Source organism: Ptychodera flava, chromosome 12 (assembly GCF_041260155.1).
Source record: "Ptychodera flava strain L36383 chromosome 12, AS_Pfla_20210202, whole genome shotgun sequence".
In the NCBI taxonomy this organism is placed as follows: domain Eukaryota; kingdom Metazoa; phylum Hemichordata; class Enteropneusta; family Ptychoderidae; genus Ptychodera; species Ptychodera flava.
Window position 1 is genome coordinate 32,788,431 of NC_091939.1, and position 23,145 is coordinate 32,811,575.

Sequence of the window (23,145 nt, forward strand, 5' to 3'; positions counted from 1 at the left end):
CATTTTCAGTTTGACTTTACAAACACTGGATTTCAGGCCATGTCTTTCCTTATAACGATAGGAATGAACATGACTCTCGACTTTACATATTTCCTGGCAGTATTGTGAGTAACTCACAGTCTCTCAATGTAAATTTTAAAATCGTCTCATTTTGTGTACATTTTGTATTGTTAACTTGTGCAACAATTTGTTATCATTATATTATAAGGTACAGTGGTGATAGTCTGCTTTCCAGAACACATATATTCTGGGTGCTTGCTCTGCACACTTCATTTGTGTTAAACTTTCAAAACGTGGTAAAGTGTGCTGAGGCATAAATAGTGTTGTACTTCATGTAATTTTGACATATGTAATGCGTTCAAAAATAAAGACACTAGGCCTATATGCTCTAAATCTGAACACATGCATTCTACTTCCTTACTGAGCACTGTAACTGAAAAAATGCTACAAGTGTTCTTACATGTATTCAATTACTCAACAAATAACTTTAGATCTATAGAGTGTAGGAATTCTACTAAACAGTAGGGTGACAGCGAAGTGGGGCGCGCATTTTGTCAGGTACTATTCAACACAAACAACCTGTGCAATATCACATCTCCTTTTTTTAAAAACGTTGCCTTTGAACAGCAATGGACATTTTCCTTCGTAGTTTGTACAATTATCCAAATATAACCTTCTTGCAGTTTGCTTTTAATACAAAGAATTCTAAATGTCTATCTTTCTTTCAACTTTCGTTTTGACGAATTGAATTGCTTCTAGTGAATGGCTGGTAAACCTTGATGACTCGAAGCCAAAGTGCAAGGATATTCGAAAGTTTGGCGTAAACCCTGTTTTAGGTAAAATTTATAGAGCATTACTTCGCAACGGACCATTTGATCTTGGGAGGGTCGTCAGGATGCTGTCACGCAAATATTAAACAGCTTTCCCAAATTTGGCATTTTTTTTCAGATTTTACATATTATGCATACTTCTTTTTGCAAAATTACACATTCTTTTAGCCGACTTTATTGTGAACATTTTTTATCAAAAATCAGTATGTCTGCACATCATTCGCAAGTTTGTGTTGGGCCTTCTTCCTATTTTGACTAAGCCACTCTCATAATCAAATTGACCATAACTCATATTCATTCTCCTCCAGAGCACGTAAAAGAAACTCCTTGCCGTTGTCATTGTACACACTCTACGTCCACATTGTTTGGTTTGGTAGTATTCAGCCATGCATTTTCCACTTAAATATATCAGGCAGAAGGTATACAAATATTTACCCAATCATTCATGTCAAATATTTGCATTTTATTGCGTACTGTAGAAGATTAAAATTATTCAACTATTGTTCTAAATTTCTGACATAAAACTATATGCATTGAAACAATATCCATAGTCACATACAAATGCGATTAAAGTGATCGTGACTATTTCCTCACTTTTTTTCTCTCCAAAAACGTAATTTTATCTTGAGAAACTTTAAAAGTTTGAGAGAGATTTTTATCATCTTCACGTATTCAGTTTACAATTAAGACGAATTGAACTAATTTAGGATAATTGGATGGTGAAGTAATGTCGATTTAATCTGTAAATGTAAGTTCGTCTGCTTTTTCTTTTCATTTATACGCTTGTTTTATGAATTATTTGTAATATCGCGACATTCAGCTACAAGGCACCTAACACTTTTGAGAAATTTGAAAAAATAAAGATCCAATTATCCCAAATTAGTTCCAATCGTGTTGATTAGTATATGAAAAAGGGTTTTTACTGACACTTTCTTACTCAATGTATTCTTGTATGTCCTGGTTTCGTTCGTCGTGTCGAAGAAACTCTTCTCTGTCCACAGAAAATAAGAAGTCGTTCCATTTGGGCATTCAAAAATAATGGATTTTACGTATACTATGCCTAAACATATAACTCTTAAGGCGTGAGCGCCAAGATTTGGTAATGCAATCTACAAAGTTGTAGCACTTATAGGCTATATGTATAAGGAAACCATTGACCCCCTCCAGTCAAACTAGACAAGCTAGTCAAATGCGACATAGAATAAATACAAAAATTTCCTTAAATTGTAAATTATAGTCCTTAGCCGGAGTGTATAGTCTTTTACAGAATATCCATAGACAAAAATCTCGAAATCATTTAATCAATGTTAAATTAATTTCACAATGTAGAGAGACTTGATTGCTGCACGTACATTTTGCTACTTTAAATATTAAAACGAAATTTTGACACGAGCTATCAATTTGACAGTTCGGATACATAACAATTTACCATGTGTAGTTTTACACATTCACTTATGTAATGCCAAAATCCAAACCAAGGTTTTCCTCTATAAGACAAATAACACTGTACATTTATTTCATTAATATATATTATAACCCAAACATTGGACTATTTGCCCGATGGTAGGTGACAATTTGCCCGACTAGAAAACTTTTGTCATTTTTCACTTTCAGTCAAATGATGAGTATGCGGCCCGCAACGTCATCAGCGAGTTACCGTTGAATCCTATGGAGCGCGAGACGTTCGATATACGAGGCATGTAATAATTACAATTGGTGGGGTCTAACAAATACATGAACTGCCAGTATGGTTTGTTCATGTATGACACAACTGTTAATGACTGATAACATTGTGATCTGTGTGTACTGATCAAAAGAGGGATCTGTGAGCGCATGTGCCATGAACACTTAATAGAGATGATATGGAAGACAGGAAGTTTGGCAGGATAAGAAACTGAGCTCTGTTGTCAGCCTTCCTCTTGAAAAATCTTTAGTCAGTAGTACTGTACTGGTAATTGAAAAAAATCTTGGTTCATGCGAGGCCGCTATAGAGGGCAACATTGCCCTGTAGATTGTATGCTATCTCTAAATTTACTAGTACTGACAAGCTAAAACAGCACATTTGATTTGACTTAGTATTGTTCAGCATTGTCAAGCTGATGCAATTTCTATAGAAGCACGTACATTGAAGTGACTACAGTGAATTGCAGTATTAAAGTGATAAACAAAAATAAATCATGTATGGTTTCTGTAGGGAAGCTAGCAAAGTACTTCTAGTAAAACTATATTCAAGGCTCTGACGGCATATTTGGAGAAAGACCAGAAAACTTCAGGCATTTGGCCCTCCAATTACGCGAGCAAAGAACAATGTGAGAAAGTCAATGCTTTCCGAGCGCAGCTCTCAGCAGAAGTTTCACGAGCCTTTTCAATTTTAATAAGACGTAGAGCTCCAAACATTCTTCGCAATGCTGTCTCGCACGTGGTGCTGTATTCACAAACTAGGTTATCCACGATAGGGCCAGGTAGTTCGACACTGCGTCACTCGCCAATTTTCAAGCGCGACCATACATATAAAAGTTATTACAACTGCGCCAATGGAACTGAAAATCTAATGGAGACAAAATATACCTTAAAAAATTTATGAATGAAGATTGTACGAACAGGGCACCTAAAGAGCAAACAAGAATTGGTCAAATCTATTGATGAAATGTACTGTCCAGGCACATAGGCATTCTCTTGAAACCCCTTGGTGTTATGGCTAGTGTTCTGAAGGGAGTTAACACTCCATATTCCACTAATTGCATCTGCAGCATCGACAGGCAGAAGTCTACAATGGACATGTAGGGTGACTATTTTAACAGAGTAAAGCATATACAAATACTCTGTATTCCTAACTTCTGCAAGGCTATGAGTGTTTGCGATTATTTCTAGCAATTCATATCAAGCATGCTATGCGGATCAAACTCCGCGTGGGGGTTAGTGAGTGTCTTTATTCTCTCTACAGCAAATGATGGGCCGAAAGGTCCCCTCTTATATCAAAATTTTAGGGTCTCTGTGAGCTTGCTAAGAATTGTGAATTTAACCTTGTAGAGTCCATGTCATGACAAAAATGACTGTCAGCAACAGCTGAGACATTTCTTTTCATCTTAAAGATCGAACAGGAAATCTTCAAAATCAGACAGATCTCCTAGCATATACTTCTGTAGTGAGACTGCCCTCTTGCTAGGAGGCCCAACTTTTGTAAGTTTCGTTTGAGTTTCCTGACTATCATAGTAAAGTGAAACAGTTGATGTACAATAACAACTTTTGTCTGTTGTGTATGAATACGAATGTCTTTTGACAGTCGTCCATCTGTCAAGCCATGGGTCGTACATCTCAAACAATGGACATGTGGTGAGATCAACGTCACCTGAAATCAGTTTTTCATAGTCACTATTACCGCCAACTGCATACAAGGTACCATTCACAACACCAAGAGCAACGCCATGTCTTGGTGTTTGGAGAGATGCCACAGAATACCAACGATTCATTCTCGGCTCGTAGCATTCTACACAATCTAGGCATTTATTGCCATCGTACCCTCCAGCACAGTAAAGCCGTTCATCATAGGCGACCAGACCATGACCACGACGAGCAGTCTGCAGAGGAGCCATTTCTGTCCACTGCCCTGTTCTATGGTCATAGGCCTCTACTACATTGAATGATTTGTAAGTGACATCATACGATGTCACTTGCCGATCGTATGCACTAAAATAATATGCAAGTCTAGATTCACGGGAGTAAAAATCTGACTTCTCTGTTGAAGTACGTTTATTGAGCTCACATACACCTCCTCCGATTGCAAAGAGGCGGTTTCCAATGACAGCTGCCCGAGTGCTGTAACGTGCATTGGACATAGATTGAACTGTCGTCCAGTCGCATGCACTTCCTTCCATGTCAAAACATTCCACGCTGTTTGGATCGACATCAACACCACCGGAGTAATCTGGATGGAGCATAATGCCTCCACCGACAGCGTAGACACGACCATTATACAGTGCAGTACCAAGATCAATGCGAGCGAACTTCATTTCTGGAAGTGTCCTTTCTTTTCCGCTGGAGATATCTAAAGAGGTAAAGGCCCTACCATTGCGATCCTTTTTTGAACCCCGTAATATGCTGAGCACCAAAGAGTGGTGCGTTTCGTCCTGCACCTTGTATGCATCTTTTTCGGCTCTGTACTTGTTTCCATAACCGAGTCTGGCTGTTCCAATACCACCAACAGACAGCAGGGAATTTGATGCTGCAAGTAAAGAATTCAAAAAGCGATTGTCCGTGACAGAAAATTCAGCCTTGCGATAACTCTCTCCATTTCCTGTAAATTGGAAGGGATTGATATGACTGTCACCAGAATTATCAAATCTACGGCATACCGAAATAAACAAACTACATGATGACACAGCCGAAGCCATTGTTTCAGTTTGTCCCCTTTTTTCATGTTCCCCAATTTTCACACAGGGAATATGTAACCCTTTATCAAGAACATCCTCGTCGGATAATTCTCTATCCAGGGCAAGACAAATTTCTCTGTCAATATCTATTGTACCAAGCTTCACCGACGAATGACTCTCAGTCTCCTTACAAACATGACCATCCGGGTTCTGTTTGATCGTTTTCGCTTGTTCAAGCTCGTCCCGAAATTCTGGTCTCTGCAGAAGATCTTTGTATTTCTGCGTGAAGACCTCATTCATATAGTTTGGTGTGACTCTTCCCAATGGGAGCATTTGAGCAATCTGCTCAACGTGCCTCTCTCTGTCCGCCATGTTGTGTGAAAGCCAGGACAGAGCAACCTCACATATTTGGACGGGGAAGGCGCTTGTAATGTCCTTGTTTTCAAGCAATGGTAGAAGAAGAGGTTGGAAAGGAACATCTAAAAGTTCCCCTCCTTCAACAACTTCAAGGAAATTCCTAACAACCATCCTATCTGCAGCCTGCTTCAAAGCAGTTAGATCGTGCAAGTGGGCAAATACTGATATTCCGACACAATTATATGGACACAGCTCATTTGAGAGAGATGCAGCACATGCTTCCTTCACTTTATGTAGCTGCAAGAAGCTTGCCCCGGACAGAAGTCCTTGGACGTTACACGAGTCGACCTGTAACTTCCTAGTGTAAGCAAACTCAACCAATGCCTTTGCTGCTACAGGCTCGAGCTCGTGAAACATAACTGTTTCTTGCTCTTGAGTGAAGGGCTCGCCAAAAGGTGTGGAAAACATAGGGCCAAAGTCCCTGAAGCTACTATAGACATGGATACAAAATTAAGTATTTCCTGACTGTATGAAATTATCTCACTAAGTAAGGTCATCCTAGGGACATGTAAACCAAATATTAAAGCTGTCTGACCAGCGGTTTTGAAAAAACAAGCGACTCAACAGTTGACAGAGCTCTGCTGTGTTATGTAGAGAATAACCTTTTGTGACACATGTATTGATGAAGAAGGTGGATATCTTTGATAGCTCATTTCAGGATGGCCTGACCAAAAATGGAAAAAAATTCCGTAAAAATAAAGATTTGCATATTTCATCAGACTATATTAGTCTATAATAGCAAATAAACGAGAGTTAATTACATTCTAATTAAAGTAAACAAGACTTGCTTAAATCAAGATTTACGTCATAATAAAACAGCATATCTGTCAGGTTATAAAGAATCTTCAGCTGGTTATCTATATCTGTATTTTCATCCTATTAACCAAGCACATTTTAACTTTCAAATTAACATTGTAAGTAAGTTCTGTTGAATAAGTTGAGACTGTACATACTCAGAGAAAGCACACTGAGAGACAAATGTTTGAAACTTAAGAAGTTCAAGGTCATCAAAAGCATTATAAGGAATCATGTTACACTTTCATTGCACTGTTTACACAGATTGCATAATTGCTATAAATAGCACATGAGGAATCTTTACAGCCACGCTTTACCATAAAAACCCTATCACTTTGACCACTCTTATTTTTTCCTCAAAAAGTAATCTTATTTTATCCTTACCAAGTCAACCATAAATGGAAATTAGAACTTTCTCTATCTCTATTTATTTGACCACCCTATCATGACAAACTATTATGAGCAATTTCTTTTAGATAACATAAATGGTGGTTCAGAATATATCAAAGTTGGGATTCAGGAAAGTTGCCTTTACATGTTTTAATCCTCCAAGATGGTAAGCATTTCACTATGAACTGTCAAAAAAAGTTGAACGTTCTGATAATTCCACACTAAAATTATTTTGGCTTTGATGATTTCCTAATTAATTCAATTATTTAAATCATATTAATTATTTTTTTCTGGGTGAATTGATAGGGTTTATACAGTACAAGAATTACATACAATGTAAGTCAAATTTTGACCAAAAATGACAAAAAAATCCTTAAAAATACACATTTGCATATTTCATCACAATTTGAACAAATCTAAGTTGGGTTATCCCTAGGGACCTGTACACCAAATAACAAAGCTGTCTGACCAGCGGTTATGAAGAAGAAGATTTTTTACCAAAAACACCTTTTTTGGCATTAATTTGCCTATTTTCAACAATATCAAAAAATTAAAAAAAATAGTTTCTCAAAATCATATTTTTCATCTACACAACAAATATCAAATCAGTAAGTGCTGCGGTTCTCAAGATATTTGAGTGGACGGACGCCTCACAAACGGACATACATACATACATACATACAGACTGACGACGGACGCCGGACGGATACCCATCCCAATAGCTTCTATAGACTATAGTCTATAGTAGCTAAAAGCGTTTTGAAGTATGGGCTAAGTGATGATAGTACTACCCGATGAGCGGGTATTTGTTCGGTCCCTAAATCAAGCACAACATCACACATTTCGCCTTCCTTCCACATCTCGTGTAATCTATTCAACAATATTTTAGCGTCCTGTTCATAGTGAAAAGTTGTTCCTGATTTGTTTTCAGGCGATTTAGACTTTGTTGAAACTCCCCCGTCATCCTTGTCTTCTGTCCCTTGGCCTGCAGCATCTGAAACCTGTTCATCAACAGCTCTCGTCCAGCACGGTGCATCTGGTGGAAGCTAAAATCAGAGCAAAACCAAGACATGACATGTACGTTAAATCGTAAAAGTTTCATATTTGAATAAATACACACCAAGTTCGTTGATCTATCACTATAACAACATTCTCACAGCCGTCTAATATGCAGACAAAACCACAAATGATGATACCAACTCACAAAGTGATAGAAAATTGTCATCGAAAGTTAACATGCGTGTTTCAAGACCTAGATGTTATGACAAAGCTGAATTTCCAGGCTGTTGACGAAATTTCCTCATTTATCCAGCCTGACAAATTTACTACAGGGCTATCCAAATATTTCCAATGACAAAGGACACTGGATTTTCATTTCGTTACATTTATGGATGTAACTGTAAGCCGCCATTAACGCTCAGGAAGTTTGTGTTCTACACAGATATGGAATTCTTTATTCTGTGATTTGAAGTATGCGCTAGGTGTAAATAATTTCAAGACAATGTTGAAAGAATTTATAAAGAAAACGTTCCTGTTTTCCCTATGTGTTCCTGTTTTATGTGTTTTCTCTGTTACAATATTTCACGGTGCATTTGAGCCCCGAATAACTCGGCCGCTCATTAAAAGTGAAAATAAATAAATGAATGAATAAATAAATAACGGAAAACAACTCTGTCTAACAAGAAGTCGAACGACAGATTAGAACTTGCCTCAGGCAGCATGGCTCTTTTAACAGCAGCCGTTGCTTTAACAAGACAGTCGTTTATTTTCTGATAATCTTCAGATATGAAGTCTGGTACGATTGTCAAAAAGGTTGAATTTTTGTCTTCATCGTCAGTTAATGTGTCATCGTCGGAGTCGTCATCACTGATGTTTCCCAACAGACCACCATATCTCTGTAATATGAATTTCCGTATAAATCACATGTACATTCAGATGTTTAATATCCTGTGCTGTGTGTATGCATTTTTGTCAATCACACCGTGTGTGTGTCTTGCCAACTTTAAATTTATGCCTATGGAACTATTTCGGTACTACCTTGAGAAACAGAGAGATCTATGAAAAACTAAGTAAATTAGCATATACAGGCTTACATTTTCCTTTTCATTTAAAAGTCCCGTGAAGTATACTTTAATATTTACACATTTTATTTATAGATCCCCAATATACTTATCAATGTATTCAAGTTATTCCTACCCAGGGACATCAAAGTTTTTGTACGAATCGATCCACGGTTTCATTTGGGAAAGGAAAAAAAGACTTTTGGAAATTAGAATCTCAGCCCTGCCGTGACGTGACAGACACCATGACAGTGTATACACGAGCTGTGCTGGAATTCTAGAATTGTAAAACTTCATCTTGAGTGGCAACCCTATAAACTAAGCTTATAAGAGATCCCATCTATGTGTCATTATTCTTTTAGGAACATTATTCTTGATTCACTGATATTTAACACACATTTGATTTCTGTTCAAAGGATTGCATGGTTCATGTTTCTTGTTTTGAAATGTTAGTAGCATGTCTTCCTTGATAATGGTATACTTACGCCTGATCTTCTCAATCGAGCCAAATATCCTAGCTTTTGGATTCGACCTCGACCACGACATTCTCGTCCTTTGTCCATGATGGTTATACGGGTGCATGTTTCAGTTTGAATCTTTTGAATTGTGCTGCCCTTCTTTCCGATCAGGCGGCCTATAAGGTTTCCCTGTTTGGAAATATGCATGGGTGATAGCGGCAATATTGAAAATGCTAGTTGCCTAGGAAAATATTTATGCACGGTGGCAAAATGGGTCGTTTGACAGTTATGAAGTATCGGGGAACACTCGAACTATCTTTTTCAGCCTTGTCATAACGGCGAAAGAGTTCTTCAAAATTCAAAAAAAAAACCATGCTTCAAAAATAAAGAACTAGAGACAAGTAGATGATTAATTCCATCATGGTTCTCTTACAATAATAGCTATCATATCGCAGTAAATCATTCTACTACGCCAAGGAATCGAGTGGTTTGTATGTTAGCCATGAAGTAGGCCTATAGGTTGTTTGGGTTTTTTTCGGGGGGGGGGGGGGGGGTGCCACATTATCCTACAAAGTGGCTTGGTGTTTCAAAATCGTCGCGCGGTTGTCAGGATAAACAAATGGAATGGTCAAATAAAAATAATTTCCGGGTGATTCTAATTAATCCCTTACAGTTCCCTTGAATAGGTCTAGTATAGGGTCCAGTCCTGGAACAAAGGCAATGTACCATGTATGTTCCCTGTGTTACTAACCCAATCTAAAGTGGCGAATGACGTAACATTGCACGTGAATAGCAAGTTGGGGTCCACATACACAACTGTTGTCGCGGGTATATTCTTGTTATTGCTATAGCAAAAATTCATTGCTTTGACTAATTTCTCAATGCTGTTGTTTTGCTGTTGCTGCTAACGTACAACAGTATTCATGAATAAACATTATCATGAAAATTGGGAGTGGCTGTCGTTGTGTGTTTTTGAGCACACAGAAAAACAAGAGTAGAGCAACTGCTTGTTTTTCCTGGTTTACAGAATGAAAGCCCCGTCACTCCAGGACACTCTCAACGCTCTCCCCTCAAAGAGGAGGAGAGCGTAGAAAGTGTAGAGAGCGTACAGATCCGTCGCTCGAGGACGCCAGCGCTCTCTACCGCTCAGCGTAGAGAGCGACGGATCTTTTCAGTCTACCTGGTTTACTGACTTCCTGTGTACGAGTTTCGTGCGTAAATCTTCGGAGCTACAAACCAGTATAAACGAGGATAACAAAAATATCGACATAAAAAAGTAACAAAAGAATTAACTCCTCAAGGCAGTATGCGCCTCAACAAAATGCATACAATTTATTAAACGTTTAAAACGTGCAATGGCCGCCATTCCCAATGGGTGACTCTTGAAAGTCGCCAGACCCTAAGCAGGGACATGATGGTTTGTGTGCAGTTTCACAACTTATAGTGCCAGATTCTGTGCTTTTTGAACCTTCAATTAGTATTTTAGAGCTAAGATTAAACTCACAGATACTGGAGAGGGGGAGCTGAAGGACTTCAGGGGATTTGAAAGTTCTAGGGGTAAAAGGGGAGCAAAGTTTTGCTCCGGGTATAAGGGGGTCTGAAAATATTTTGTTCCCAATTTTTTTACATTTTCAGATTCCATAGTTTGGTAGGTTATTTAATGAAAATTTTTATGTCATCAAACGGTTCTAACGTTAAGTAAACAAAATCTGAGAATATTTTATCGCATTCACCACTTTTATTTTTTAAAATTCCGAAATAGTATGAATGCAAATGAATTTTCAGAAGAAAGGTAGATTTTGTAAAGGGACAGAAGATTCAACTGGCAATTTTTTCAGTATTTATATGCAATGTATAAAATACAGTTTCTTGCGGTCTCGCTACAGTATGCAGAAACACACAATATTTAGCTTGTCAACAAAGCCTGTATATGTAAACACTATTGTTGATAAATGAATTAGAATCCAGCAGAAATTATTTGTCAATGAAAACATGCACAGTACACATAACAGTCTGCGTTCGCAAGCCGAATGCTGGACAGTTCAACATGCTGTGTATGGAGTAGAACGAGACGGAAGTTGATAAACTGAACAAAAATATTGTCAAAAGTATCAAAGTAATACAGATACTGTCCTTCTGATGCCTATGGATATAGATAGCTCTGACTCTGGGGTAGTTGAAGAAGAGTTTGGGTCCTATGACGCTTCACCATAACTGTGAAACACACTTGTACACATGATCAGGAAACACATCGAAGGCCAGGAGACTTGATACTTATCAATAAACAACGGCCAAAAGGGAGAATAGATGAATCAATGTTCATAAAATATAACCACTACAGAATATTTATGCATGTGTCATAGAAAGGTAGTGTCGAACATCTGCGCGCAAACCTGCGCAATGTGTTAATTTTTCCCCCACACGTATATCCTAGTAAATACTTTGCCATTGATAGTGTGTGTGTTGGGGGAGGGGGGTTTAAAATTTGTGATCATTTAACTGGGGGCCTTGGGGATTTGAAAAAAAAATAGTTCCTCGCGATTACTCCCACCCCCCCCCCCCCCAACCCAGCAGTAAGCTTATTTTGTGAATGCAGCCTCATATGTACCCCGGCCCGTAGCTCGAGCCCATTCGACCCAACCTTGGGATGTCCTCGTAACTACATACGCGTATAGATATCGAGTTTTAAATTGTTGTCATTCTGAAGCCAGATCGATGAAGAACTCTCAGCTACCGTGGTCTCGTATAACAGTCTAAAATTAGGCAACTGAACAGAACAATTTGCAGTATGGGAAATATCTAGCCTGTTTCAGTGAAGGGCCTTCCAGCTCTTTTCAAACGTAATTTGACAGTGCGTAAAAACGTATTTGCGATTACATCATATTATATTATATTGAGGGGATTTTAGTGACTTTTTTCTCTAGTTACTCCAAAAGTGACGAACACTATCATTTCCTTGCACTATTTATATGAACAATTGCGCTCGTGACCCTTGTCTTTCACTACAGAGTCGTCGATTCATCTTTCACTTTCGTCGTTGGCGTCGCTATGCCAACGTGACAATACAAAACATCTCGACAACACATGAATCAATCACTTACGTCTGGGTACTCCTGCACAGGAATATAAACTTTCACCATTTTCTTGTCAGCCTTGTACTGGCCGCCTAAAACGTGACATTCTGGTTCCTTCAATCGACGTATTTCTGCACAGGAAATATTCAACATTGTCACTGTTTTTGAAATGTTGGCCTGAAGAGTTTGGCACTATGGCAGGCTTCAGTGAACAAACCATCATGATGACAGACTGGTATAAACTAGCTATGTGAACTCTTCGCATTTCCTGTTCAGATGAGTGGTTTAGGACAAAATAATGAGCCGTTTCAATTTGTTTTTGGTCCTAATTATTTGCCAGCATCATGTTACCAACAATATAAAATAACTCTGTTGTCACTTACGCTGGAGATAGCACTTGTTTAACAACCAAACACTGGGCGTTTCGAGCAGATGAATACAATTCGCATTCAATTGAAAGCTGACTCTTGAGCGCCATAGCATGTCAACCTACCCGAGTCAAGAAGTTTCACACAGTTGACAAATGTTGTTTCAAGCCCCATTTCAACCAATTTGTCCTTTTCCTTTATGAGCGTACGAATTTGTTCATCATGTTTTCCGTACAGTCTGTCACCAGCCAGTAGTGCGGCCATCTTTGGTTGACGAGTACATGCATCTAGTTGTATTCTGTGCGAAACGAAAGGACGAGGCGTCAGTCTGAAACTATTTCCGGGGCACAACCTTTCTAACCTGTTGTGGGGTTAATAGGGCGCTGCCAAGTTTCATTTGCTTGTACCCTTTTGCCGTCAAGTGCATCCACATGCGCACAGTGAAGGGCATATAGCTAAAAAGTAAACCGAAGCTCTCATCAATGCCAAAACTATTTAATCACAGCGCTGGCGAGGAATGTCCATCTGATGAAGGAGAATGCTGCACCAGTACTTTTGCGCTCATAAAGTCTGGTTATCACCTTGCGTAGTCAGCAACAATTTGATAACACAATACCAAAGCCTAATCTCCGCCCGGTACTCGTAGTACACGTACGTGCGAAAATTATAAATGATGTGAACTTCAGCGAACTTTTGAGTAAGTAACCTTTAACCTCTTATGTTATGCAAATTAGGTTTGCAAATACTGTCTCTAGGATACCCGCCATATTGGAAGCTACCTTCCGAGCTGGAGAATTCCTTGCCGTCTGTCGAGTATTTTCGTCGTCATATTTCTTCATTAGGAGAGCGAAATGCCAGGAGAAGCACCAAAGATTCCACAGGTAATGTTTTCAAGTTAATTAGGCGCTGCTGTATACAACGATACGATGGTCTGTTCGCGAATCGTTCACAGATGTGTATCTGATTCGACTGCGAATGTCAACACGACCTCGCACTCACTGATATTGTTCACACAGAGATGCACGTGAATGGCAGCTATTAGTGTTAATTCTATCTTTATCAGAATGTCAACCTGGGCCAAACCACGTTTTCGCATCAGCTACGACATTCAATCGTCGATGTCTGCCGGGAAAGCTATCATCTTGGGTTCATAATGAAATTTCAATGAGATCTGCGGTTGAACTTGACGAACAGTCCCATTCATGCACGCTCCGCTCCCCTCCTTCTAACGTGCTCTTTCTAAAAAATATGCATATAAATTTCAATAAGAACTAATTAAGAAGGTCGATATTATATATATGTATGTATGTTGTGTGTGTGTCCGTTTCTAGCTCGATGATATTATATTGCTCTGCATTTCATACACTGTATTGTATATTATAGGTGCATGAAAGGTGGTAATTACCTCCATGGTGCATATGTGTGCAGGTTTGCACGCATACAGGTGTGTCTATTGTGACTGTGACACTGTTTGTGTAGTATTGATGATCATCAACTACATGTACATCAAATTCAACAGCAATGTTTCTTGCCAACAATGCCCATTCTTGCAGTATGTATGATTTCCATTTGTCAATAAATGTACCAATTTTACAAGATTTCCAGTAGGCACATGCCAACATACAGTACAGTATTAATGACTGTGTAATGATTCTCTTTAATACTAGTACTTAGTGATATTTTTCACTTCCGTTGCAGCCGCGGCAGCATAAGGCCAAAGTATGCATTTGGTAAGCCAGTTTCTATGTTATTTCATTGAACAACAATGATAGTTTCACTGTTCGTAGTCTTTAGATTAGCAATGCTTGTTTTCCATTATATGATGTGATAATTCAAGCAATATGCTCCAGTTACCGGTAATTCATATTACGTTCATATTCAAATGATGCGTTCAGGACATCTAGCGGGATGTGTGTGGATGTTTGTTGTTGTTTTGACTATACTGACCTCGGACAATTTTCAATTTTCCAATTTTCACAGATTTAAATTCACTGTTGTTGACTGATATTACTGCCGGCGTCATTGCAACTGATATTGTTGCAACCTTTTGACAGTATGTCTAGTTGCCTGTATTGCCATGGTTCAACACAAACCACTGTAAGTTTTGATGATTTTTATACCTCATCATTTTCACTCTGACAATTGTATGTGATGTAAGTGATGAAACAGTGAAGAGTGATGATGTTGTTTCAAATAACTGGACCTTGCAGAGACGATAATGACAAGATGCAGAAGATTATGTCATCCCTCAACATTGTCTGACTTGTTGATTAGATAACATTTTATTTATTATTTATTTTATTTTATTTTATTTATTTATTATTTATTTTATTTTATTTTATTTTTCTCCCAACTGTAGGGATGATCTGACAGTGAATCAGATGGACATTCTGGAAAAAGTAGTGACTAGTGAGGATATTAAAAGGTTTGTCATTCTAATATGGATAAGAATTTGTAAGGATCATCACAAGTCATCGTGGTTTTCTCTTGATTCTAGTTTGCCTTTAGGTCTTGTCTGTCAAAACATCATCTGTTTCTATGATTAATTCAAAATTAGTTGTGAAAGGCAAATTTATGCAATATGATTTCATACAATACTCACTCTGTGCTCCTGATATCATATGTCTATTGCTATTTCAAAAATGATAATTAGATTTTGTTTTTGTGCGAAGTGGTTCTCTAGATCATAATATGAACTCTCATCTGATGACTTTCCTTGTACAGCATCTTGAGTGAAATTTTTGGACTTCAAGACTACACGGAGAATCCTAGATCAGCAATCCTGATAGACCTTTATTTCTACACTATTCAATTCGCTAAGGATCATGGCTTCACCAAGGAACAGACCGCTTCTTTCTTCTCCATTGTGAAGAAAACTCATGAAATGCTTGTTGGTGAGTAACTTTGTAAATCTGTTCCTGGAGCATTTTGCCTTCTTTTTGGTGTCTTTGGTATTTGCTTTTTTTACTGCCAGGGTCAAGCTGTTCCTATTCCTGTCTCCCATTGTTTCACACACACAAACAAAAATTACATCAAACAAACACCTTTAGGATCCATCCTGTCTTTTTTTGCACTGTCAAATTAGTGGCAGCATTTCACAAATCACAATACAGACAACACGTTTCATTTTTCTCAAAGACCGAAACAAACTTTTTCATAAAACTCATGTTAACTGAACTGTACAGGAAACACAATGGAGTCCCTTCTCTCTGTTTCAAAGCAATACTATACCAAATATTTGTGCAGTCTCATTACTGAAAAATCAACCTTTTCTGGAACTCTGTCGAATTAGTTACCATTCTGAATTCTGCAAATATGATGAGGACAAAACTCTGGGACCCTTTCATAAACAACACATGCCTGTAGAAGAAAATCGACTTCTTTTGTTGAAAGACAGCAAAGGCAAAAAGTTTAAAGGCCAGTGGCTTTAACTTACGATGGCTTATTTCACTGTTTTGTTTTGTACGTCAAGTTCTTTTTCTACTCCCAAAGCACATGTTAAAACCCCAACTATTTAGCTTGTGCACACAGCGTCAATGCATGTAAAATGCACTGTTATTGTAGACATTTGAATTTTAGTCCACAACAGAATTCACCTGTCAACAATAACAATGCAATCTTCACATGTCCAGGCAGCTCAACTCTTGTATCTCAACATGCTTTATGGAGTAGAACAAGAAACTGAAGCTGATATTAAAAAACAAAAATAATGAAAAAATCTGGAACAGTAACAACTACTGGCCCTTCAAGCTGTGTTCTATGGTCTCACAAGTGCTGTTCATTGGTTTAGTAGAAAATGTTAAAAATTTCTTTGCATCAGTGCCTTTCCTGTATACATATGTAAAAGTTTTGCATCAAAGTCAATCCTAATAAATTTTGCATAAAGCACTTACTGGCTGTTTTATCCTTAAAGTTTTCACCTTTTATGAGAGCTTTGGATATAACATACACTAAATGATTTACTGTAACCATTGTGTACTCATTAGACATCTTCCATAATTACTGGTAATCTTGTTTCTTTTTATGTCATCTGGTATCATTTATTGTATCCAACATTTTATTTTGCAGAGTCGCCATTTGGGAATGTTGAAATGTGTTACAGCTACTTCAAAGAGTTGGTCTTATGTCACGCTGTCAAGGTATTATTTTAGTTCATAGTTCAGCTATCCTCACTTGTGTCTACTATCCATCGACCCAATGACTTGAAGCTAATCTAGTAAAAGCTATTGTAGTATCCCCTTTGAAGCAGATAATTTGTAGTGTGCAATAGATACAAAAATGGTTACGTATAGCTAAATAATTTATTGTAACACAATACTTACAGTTGGCTATGGTACAATACAGTACAAACGATTGCAATTCAATGTAATACAATTCAATACAATAATACAAGACAATTCAGAACAATACAGTAGAATTCAATACACAAAAATACAATAAATTACAATACAATACAATACAATGCAACACAAAACAATACGATACAATACAATATCTTATGCAATGCACACATGTAATTACTTGCACTGTGTGAACCAGGTTTAAAATAGAACTCTGAGAGTGACAAGTGAAAAGTATTGTGTGTATGGTAAAATGACATAATATTTATATAGATTTCTCACATTTTAATGAAAAGAATTCTGTCTGGCCAGCAATAGTTCTATTAGCATTTCATCGGAAATCTCTCATCCGTAGTTTGCTGTGTCTGTATGCTGAATGACATGTTGTTTGATTTGCTGATTTTCAGAGGCCTCCTTGGAGTGTCAATCTTTTCAGCCCCGATCAGATCAAGCTCATTACAGAGTATGTGGTCAATACCTACTTCAGACATCACAAACTTTACAAGTACGTCTTCACGCCATTGGTGAGACTTGACCTGGCAATGACCTACGAGGGCGTTCCAGACACCCCTCCACCGTCAGAAGGTAGGCTTAAATATAAAGGCTTTTTGATTTGTGCAGTTTTATCCAAAGCAAGTAAAATCTTCCCTGGTACAAGGCTCATGTAAAATAAAAATATACAGCAGATTTTGTTGTGAATAATCATACAGTAATTTGCAAAAGTTCTTTTCATGTGATTTATAATCACAACCGAGATTTCACTTATGCCCATGTCTTGCCTTTTCCCAAAGTTCTGGTCTCTATAAAACAATTACCTGTGCTGCTACATAATTCAGGGTCAGAAGTTAATTATATTAATTTATACCCACACATCCTCTGCCAGTATCTCAAAGATCAATCAAGTTTATGAAACATGATAGCACAATGTATGGTACTAACCAGAAATGTTATAGCAGTATTAATGCTGTATACTGTAGCCCTTTGACCCCCATTTACTCATGTAACAGTCCAAGTTTGCCCTAAAAACAATAGAATTGTGCCAGATTCTTAAAGTAACAGGGTAAAGGCCCGTAAAGCACACCCTGCAGCATTGACAATTGACTACACATCATACATCTGTTGGCAGAAGAACACAATACATTACCTTTGTCACACAATAAAATATGGAAACAACACTTGTACTCATAGATGGTAACTTTCTCTCCGATATCAATAGTTTTGTTTTGAGAATAACATACTTATCAGGTATATTTGAGAATAACATACTTTTCAATCGTTTCACTGATCAGTGGCAGCAGATGAGGAAATGAAGGAAGACGGAGAAGCAGAAGCCGGGGCAATGGCGGAAGAAGGTGCAGAAAAGAATGAAGACGGCGAAGTCACGCAACCTGAACCTGTGAAAGGTAAAGAGCAAATTGTGTAGTTTGGGCCTCGAAACTGAAAGTTTTCTAAGTTTTGCTGATACTTTGCTCTTTGATACATTAAAACATTTCCACTTATCATCAAGAACAAAAATTAGCCTCACAATGTTAAGTTTTGGACTGTGGAAATAAATTACCAAAAATATACCAGCCTTTGAAACAAACATTAGCACCCTACCTGTGGTAACACTATGGAGAAAAAACAAATTTCAGATTTTCACAAACATGAGATGGAGGAAACATAATTTGTTTACATATGCTTCATAATGAGTACACACAGCAGGCCAGCAGATTGTTGTAAAAATTTGAGCATGCAAAATTTTGTCCCTGAGGTGCAATCACCTTAAATATAGGTTGTGCACTTTGGGTCTGAACTTTTAACTAGTCTGTCTTTAGTTAATGGTGGCAACCAGATTTCCAAAAGCAGTTCCATTTGACTGATAAGTGATTTGAAAGGGTAATACATGTATAATATTGGCAATATTATCTTGTTTCGGTTGCTTCAGTTCACTGTTATGAGGAATGAAAGCCCAAATCAGACATATATATGCCACGAAGAGTACAATTGAAATATCAATGTTATGAACGTACATCTAAAGATTATGAAAATTGACCATTTTTTAAGCTGTAACGTTTGACACACTACATCACCATGCAATAAAGCCAACCCTTAATACCCCAGTTACTGCTGACTTGTAATGTGCCCATCTCAATGGGGTCAGCTCAAAATAAAAATACAATTTCAGAACTTTTACCACAACTTCATATACAGCGCCTGGCTTTGCTTCAAATAGTTCTAAATAGCAATCCACATTGAAGGTTTGATGCCATTTCATTCAAAGAAAGACACTTCTATGAGGTACCACCTTCACTACAAAAAGCAGAGACGCGGATTGATTTCCTAATAGTGTTGTGTCAAAAGTAGGTAAAATACTAAAATATTATGAAAACCAATATAATCATGAAATCTCAATTAGCGCTAAGGAAGTTATTTCTGAAAAATTCATAGTTTTTTTCAAAAATAGTCTGTACCAGTAATCACTAGTTAAACATGAGAGTGAAAACTAGCAAAGTTTTTCCTGTTTCTTGCAAAATTCATTTTTTCTCATCTAGTATGTTTTTGTTCTGCATTTCAGAAGAGACGGCAGCGCAGAAGGAACTCAGAAAACTGATACAGCAACAAATTAGTGAAGAGATTGAAAAACTTAAAATTTCAGTGGAAGAACAAATCAAATCAAATGATGAAGCCCTCCAAAAGAAATTGTTGTCAGTAGACGGACGGGTCGGCAGCGGGCAAGGAAAACGTGCCGGAAGCAGACAGGGGAAAAAAGGAAAATGAAAATAAATCTGTACATATCTGTTTTCTATCATTTTATTCTTGGAATCTTGCATATTGTATTTCTCAGTGTAAATATTTAATGTAATATTTTAACGATGACAATATCTTTTCTTGTGTACATATGTGGATGATTCATTTCTTGAAGTATTGTCAGAAGACTGGAAAGAACTTGCTGACATTTAACTTTCTGGGTCAAACACAATACCTATGCCTGGCCAAAGCATTTTCCGCTGTTCAGAGATGTTCAAAATATAGAGAGCTGGGTAATTTGTCAATACGATGGACGTTTTGAAAAACTCTACACATACCACAGTGTGTTCAGTTGTATCACTGTTTAATCTATCTCTTAAGAAGTTCAGAAATTAAATGGTTTCCAATTTAACCTTTGTAATGTCCTTTGTTCTCATTTATTCTCTGTCTTTACTGATGATAATAATGGTTGAAAATTGTTCACCTTTGTTCACATTGGATATGAAATTAATCTTGTAAGTTTAATACCCTATTCCTGTTGAAATCAGATGATCTAGGCGTTACTTCCTTCAGCCTCCTGACTGTAATCACTTTAATTTGGATGGTGTTATTTCATGTACCGACACCGTTATAAATTTAGAAATGCATGTATAGCAAATATGCGCTGTGAAAAAATTCCAACATCCGGTATCAAAATTGTTCATTTTCACCATTTCACTTGCATTCAAAAGGCTGCATTCTTATCATGCGTAAATGTGGTAAACTTTACAAAAAAGATCAAATTTTATCAAATTGTGAAAAATTTCAGCTTGCATCTGACGAATTAGAATCGTCCTCCTTTTTCAAAAAAAAACAACTTATAATTTTTAAAAAAACAATTTTCTTTTTCAACAAATTCGCAAATAAAACAAATCTACATAACTGTGAATGCGTTAAAATTACAATAGGATCAACCTACTGAAATGTGAACATTTTGATATAGCGCCCTCTAGTGCCGGCATTGCTGAGCGACTTTCTTGCTATAGAGTTTGCCAGCAGCTTGCTCTCTGGGAGTCGCGCCTCTACCTATACATAATTCACTGCTATTTTAGTTTGTTGGCCGCTGTGTTCATATTTTTATTGAACGCCCTTTCGGATTTTTTTGGCCATACTACTCGCCAGTCAATAATATTTTCACTGATTATTGTACAACTCTTCAGATAAATATATTCATTTTTACCGTTAACACGGACACTGAGACTACTCGGCACGATGGATGTTGCAGCGCTATTATTGTCTCAAGGACGATTCGTTCGTCAGAATTCTGTCGTCGTTTATCGGTATAATGCTCCAAAATTAAATCCCAGACTGCACAGTCGGAAATTTGGTCTTCCTCGTCATTACCAGCGCCACTTTCCGTCAATTATAATGCCAGCCTGTGAGTCACTGCAAAACGTGCTTGTCCTCGAAATACAAGCTAGAGGCCTTGAAATATTTATGTCTTATTTCGAAACGGTTTTGCATTTCCCTGTCACGTTGTTTGCCCCATTTTCGCTGCCATTCTTCCTATATACCACTTCACATACGATATTGGAATGCAATTTTCTGCAAATACAGCTATGCCGGCCATGAAGACGTCACGTTATTTGGTAAATCGTGTTGGTTTTCGCAATCCGTTGCATTGCAGTGACAATCGGAAGGCCTGCATGGCCACGTCGCGCAATTTTCTGTACATGATTCTGAGGTAAAAGGTCCTTTAGGCCAGGGACTTTTAAAGATCTGTTCAACGCGAATCGCTGCTTCTTCTTTTGTCAATTTTTTAATTTTGGTACAAAAATGTTTACGCTTTTACACAACTTTCTATGTATTTGTATATGGAGATGCCGAGTATTCATATGTCCATATACAGCCTTTATTGAATGTGTGGAAGTAGTTGACAGTTGAATTTTGGTCCTGACTAGAATTACATGTCAAATACAACCATACACGGTAGAAACGACTGTCTTGGATATGACCTTGACATTCTATGGGGTAAACGATGCGCTGTCTTTGCATGCCTAATCGTTTGTACTCAGTACTCTTTCGGAAGCTACGTAAAAATTGCGCGTTTGTTTTCTTCACAAAGGAAAGAAATCTCAAAAGTTCCAGTCACTGTCCCCTTAATTAGTGGTCGTATAATTTGTTTGAAGGAATTTATAGCGTTTGTCCTTACCAGCTAATGACTGGGCATTCGATCCCGTGAGAGTATTTATGAAATTTACTGATTCGTAAAAACAGAAAAGAGGGTCTGCTGTCTTCATTGTCTCGCCAGGAAACAGTTTCCTCTCTCTTGCCTTTATACGAGTACCATCCACCATTTTATCAATAAATCGGTATTTGATAATGTTTTAGAAAGTCACGACAGAGACGTGTATTGTGTGCTTCGTGGGATTATCTTCCTTGGGACAAAAGTTGTTTATGATCAATAGATCGATCAGTAAAAGCCATACCGACCTGCATCACTTCTTACCATACGAGAACGCGTGATCACACCACGAAATACACACATCAAATATCACATACACATCAAATCCGATGATGTTTGTATCATATTACAACCTGATATCAAATATATCATCATATCAAAGTCTTATCACATACTACGCGCCCTATCAATCATATCATATATGATTTTATGTTATGTATCATATCATTTCACATATTACATCACATCACATCACACATCACATCATGCCATTGGGTGGTGTGCATTACGTTCACATAGAATTATTACTTGTGATATATATCGTATCATTTCACATCAGACCATGTAAAACCATAGATCAAGCCAAGTCTTACATCACACCATTGCATACCATAGTGCTGTACGGATCTATTAAACCGGTAACTCTCGGTAGGGCCCTACCGAGAAAAATCGATAAAAATGGGCGGAGCAAAACATAACTAATATGGTTTCTTTGTGAACAAAAAGTAGCAAATTAAAACAGCTGGTTGAACACCTCCAAAAATAGAACGTGCACGCCACATAACATTGACTGCACGGTGACTTTACGTATACTATTTTCACCCAATTTTACGGTTTACTTTCCATACGATACATCCACTCATTTCCCCAATAGGTTTGTCTTGAACATAGACTTTTTCGAAGTCTTACTGGAGCAGAGGTTCGGCGCGGCGGCGCCTCGGATTTGTACAAACCGTGATGACGTTGCTAGGCGATCGATCGACACTCCTCAGTATACGTTTCTCGTCCGAAAACGAAGCGTTTGTCATTGTATTCAGCGCGTTTTTGAATGATTCAACATAATGCGTATCATGACAGTGGCAATAGCTA

At 37.7% G+C, this 23,145-nt stretch overlaps 2 protein-coding genes across 2 annotated transcripts; one reads left to right on the forward strand and one right to left on the reverse strand.

Moving 5' to 3' along the window:
* Positions 1–7,483: 7,483 nt before the first annotated feature.
* LOC139145659 (uncharacterized) lies at positions 7,484–13,145 on the reverse strand. The gene is made up of 5 exons (XM_070716944.1): positions 12,888–13,145; positions 12,422–12,525; positions 9,348–9,509; positions 8,512–8,697; positions 7,484–7,848 (listed from the first exon to the last, which is right to left on the reverse strand). The coding sequence occupies exons 1-5, from the start codon at positions 13,024–13,026 to the stop codon at positions 7,528–7,530; spliced, it is 912 nt and encodes a 303-aa protein (XP_070573045.1). The 5' UTR covers positions 13,027–13,145; the 3' UTR covers positions 7,484–7,527.
* Positions 13,146–13,494: 349 nt separating this feature from the next.
* On the forward strand, positions 13,495–20,244 carry LOC139145660 (cilia- and flagella-associated protein 119-like). Its single transcript, XM_070716945.1, has 8 exons — positions 13,495–13,643; positions 14,461–14,492; positions 15,122–15,187; positions 15,487–15,656; positions 16,831–16,901; positions 17,510–17,687; positions 18,392–18,505; positions 19,660–20,244. The coding sequence occupies exons 1-8, from the start codon at positions 13,614–13,616 to the stop codon at positions 19,860–19,862; spliced, it is 864 nt and encodes a 287-aa protein (XP_070573046.1). The 5' UTR covers positions 13,495–13,613; the 3' UTR covers positions 19,863–20,244.
* The last annotated feature ends 2,901 nt before the right edge of the window (positions 20,245–23,145 follow it).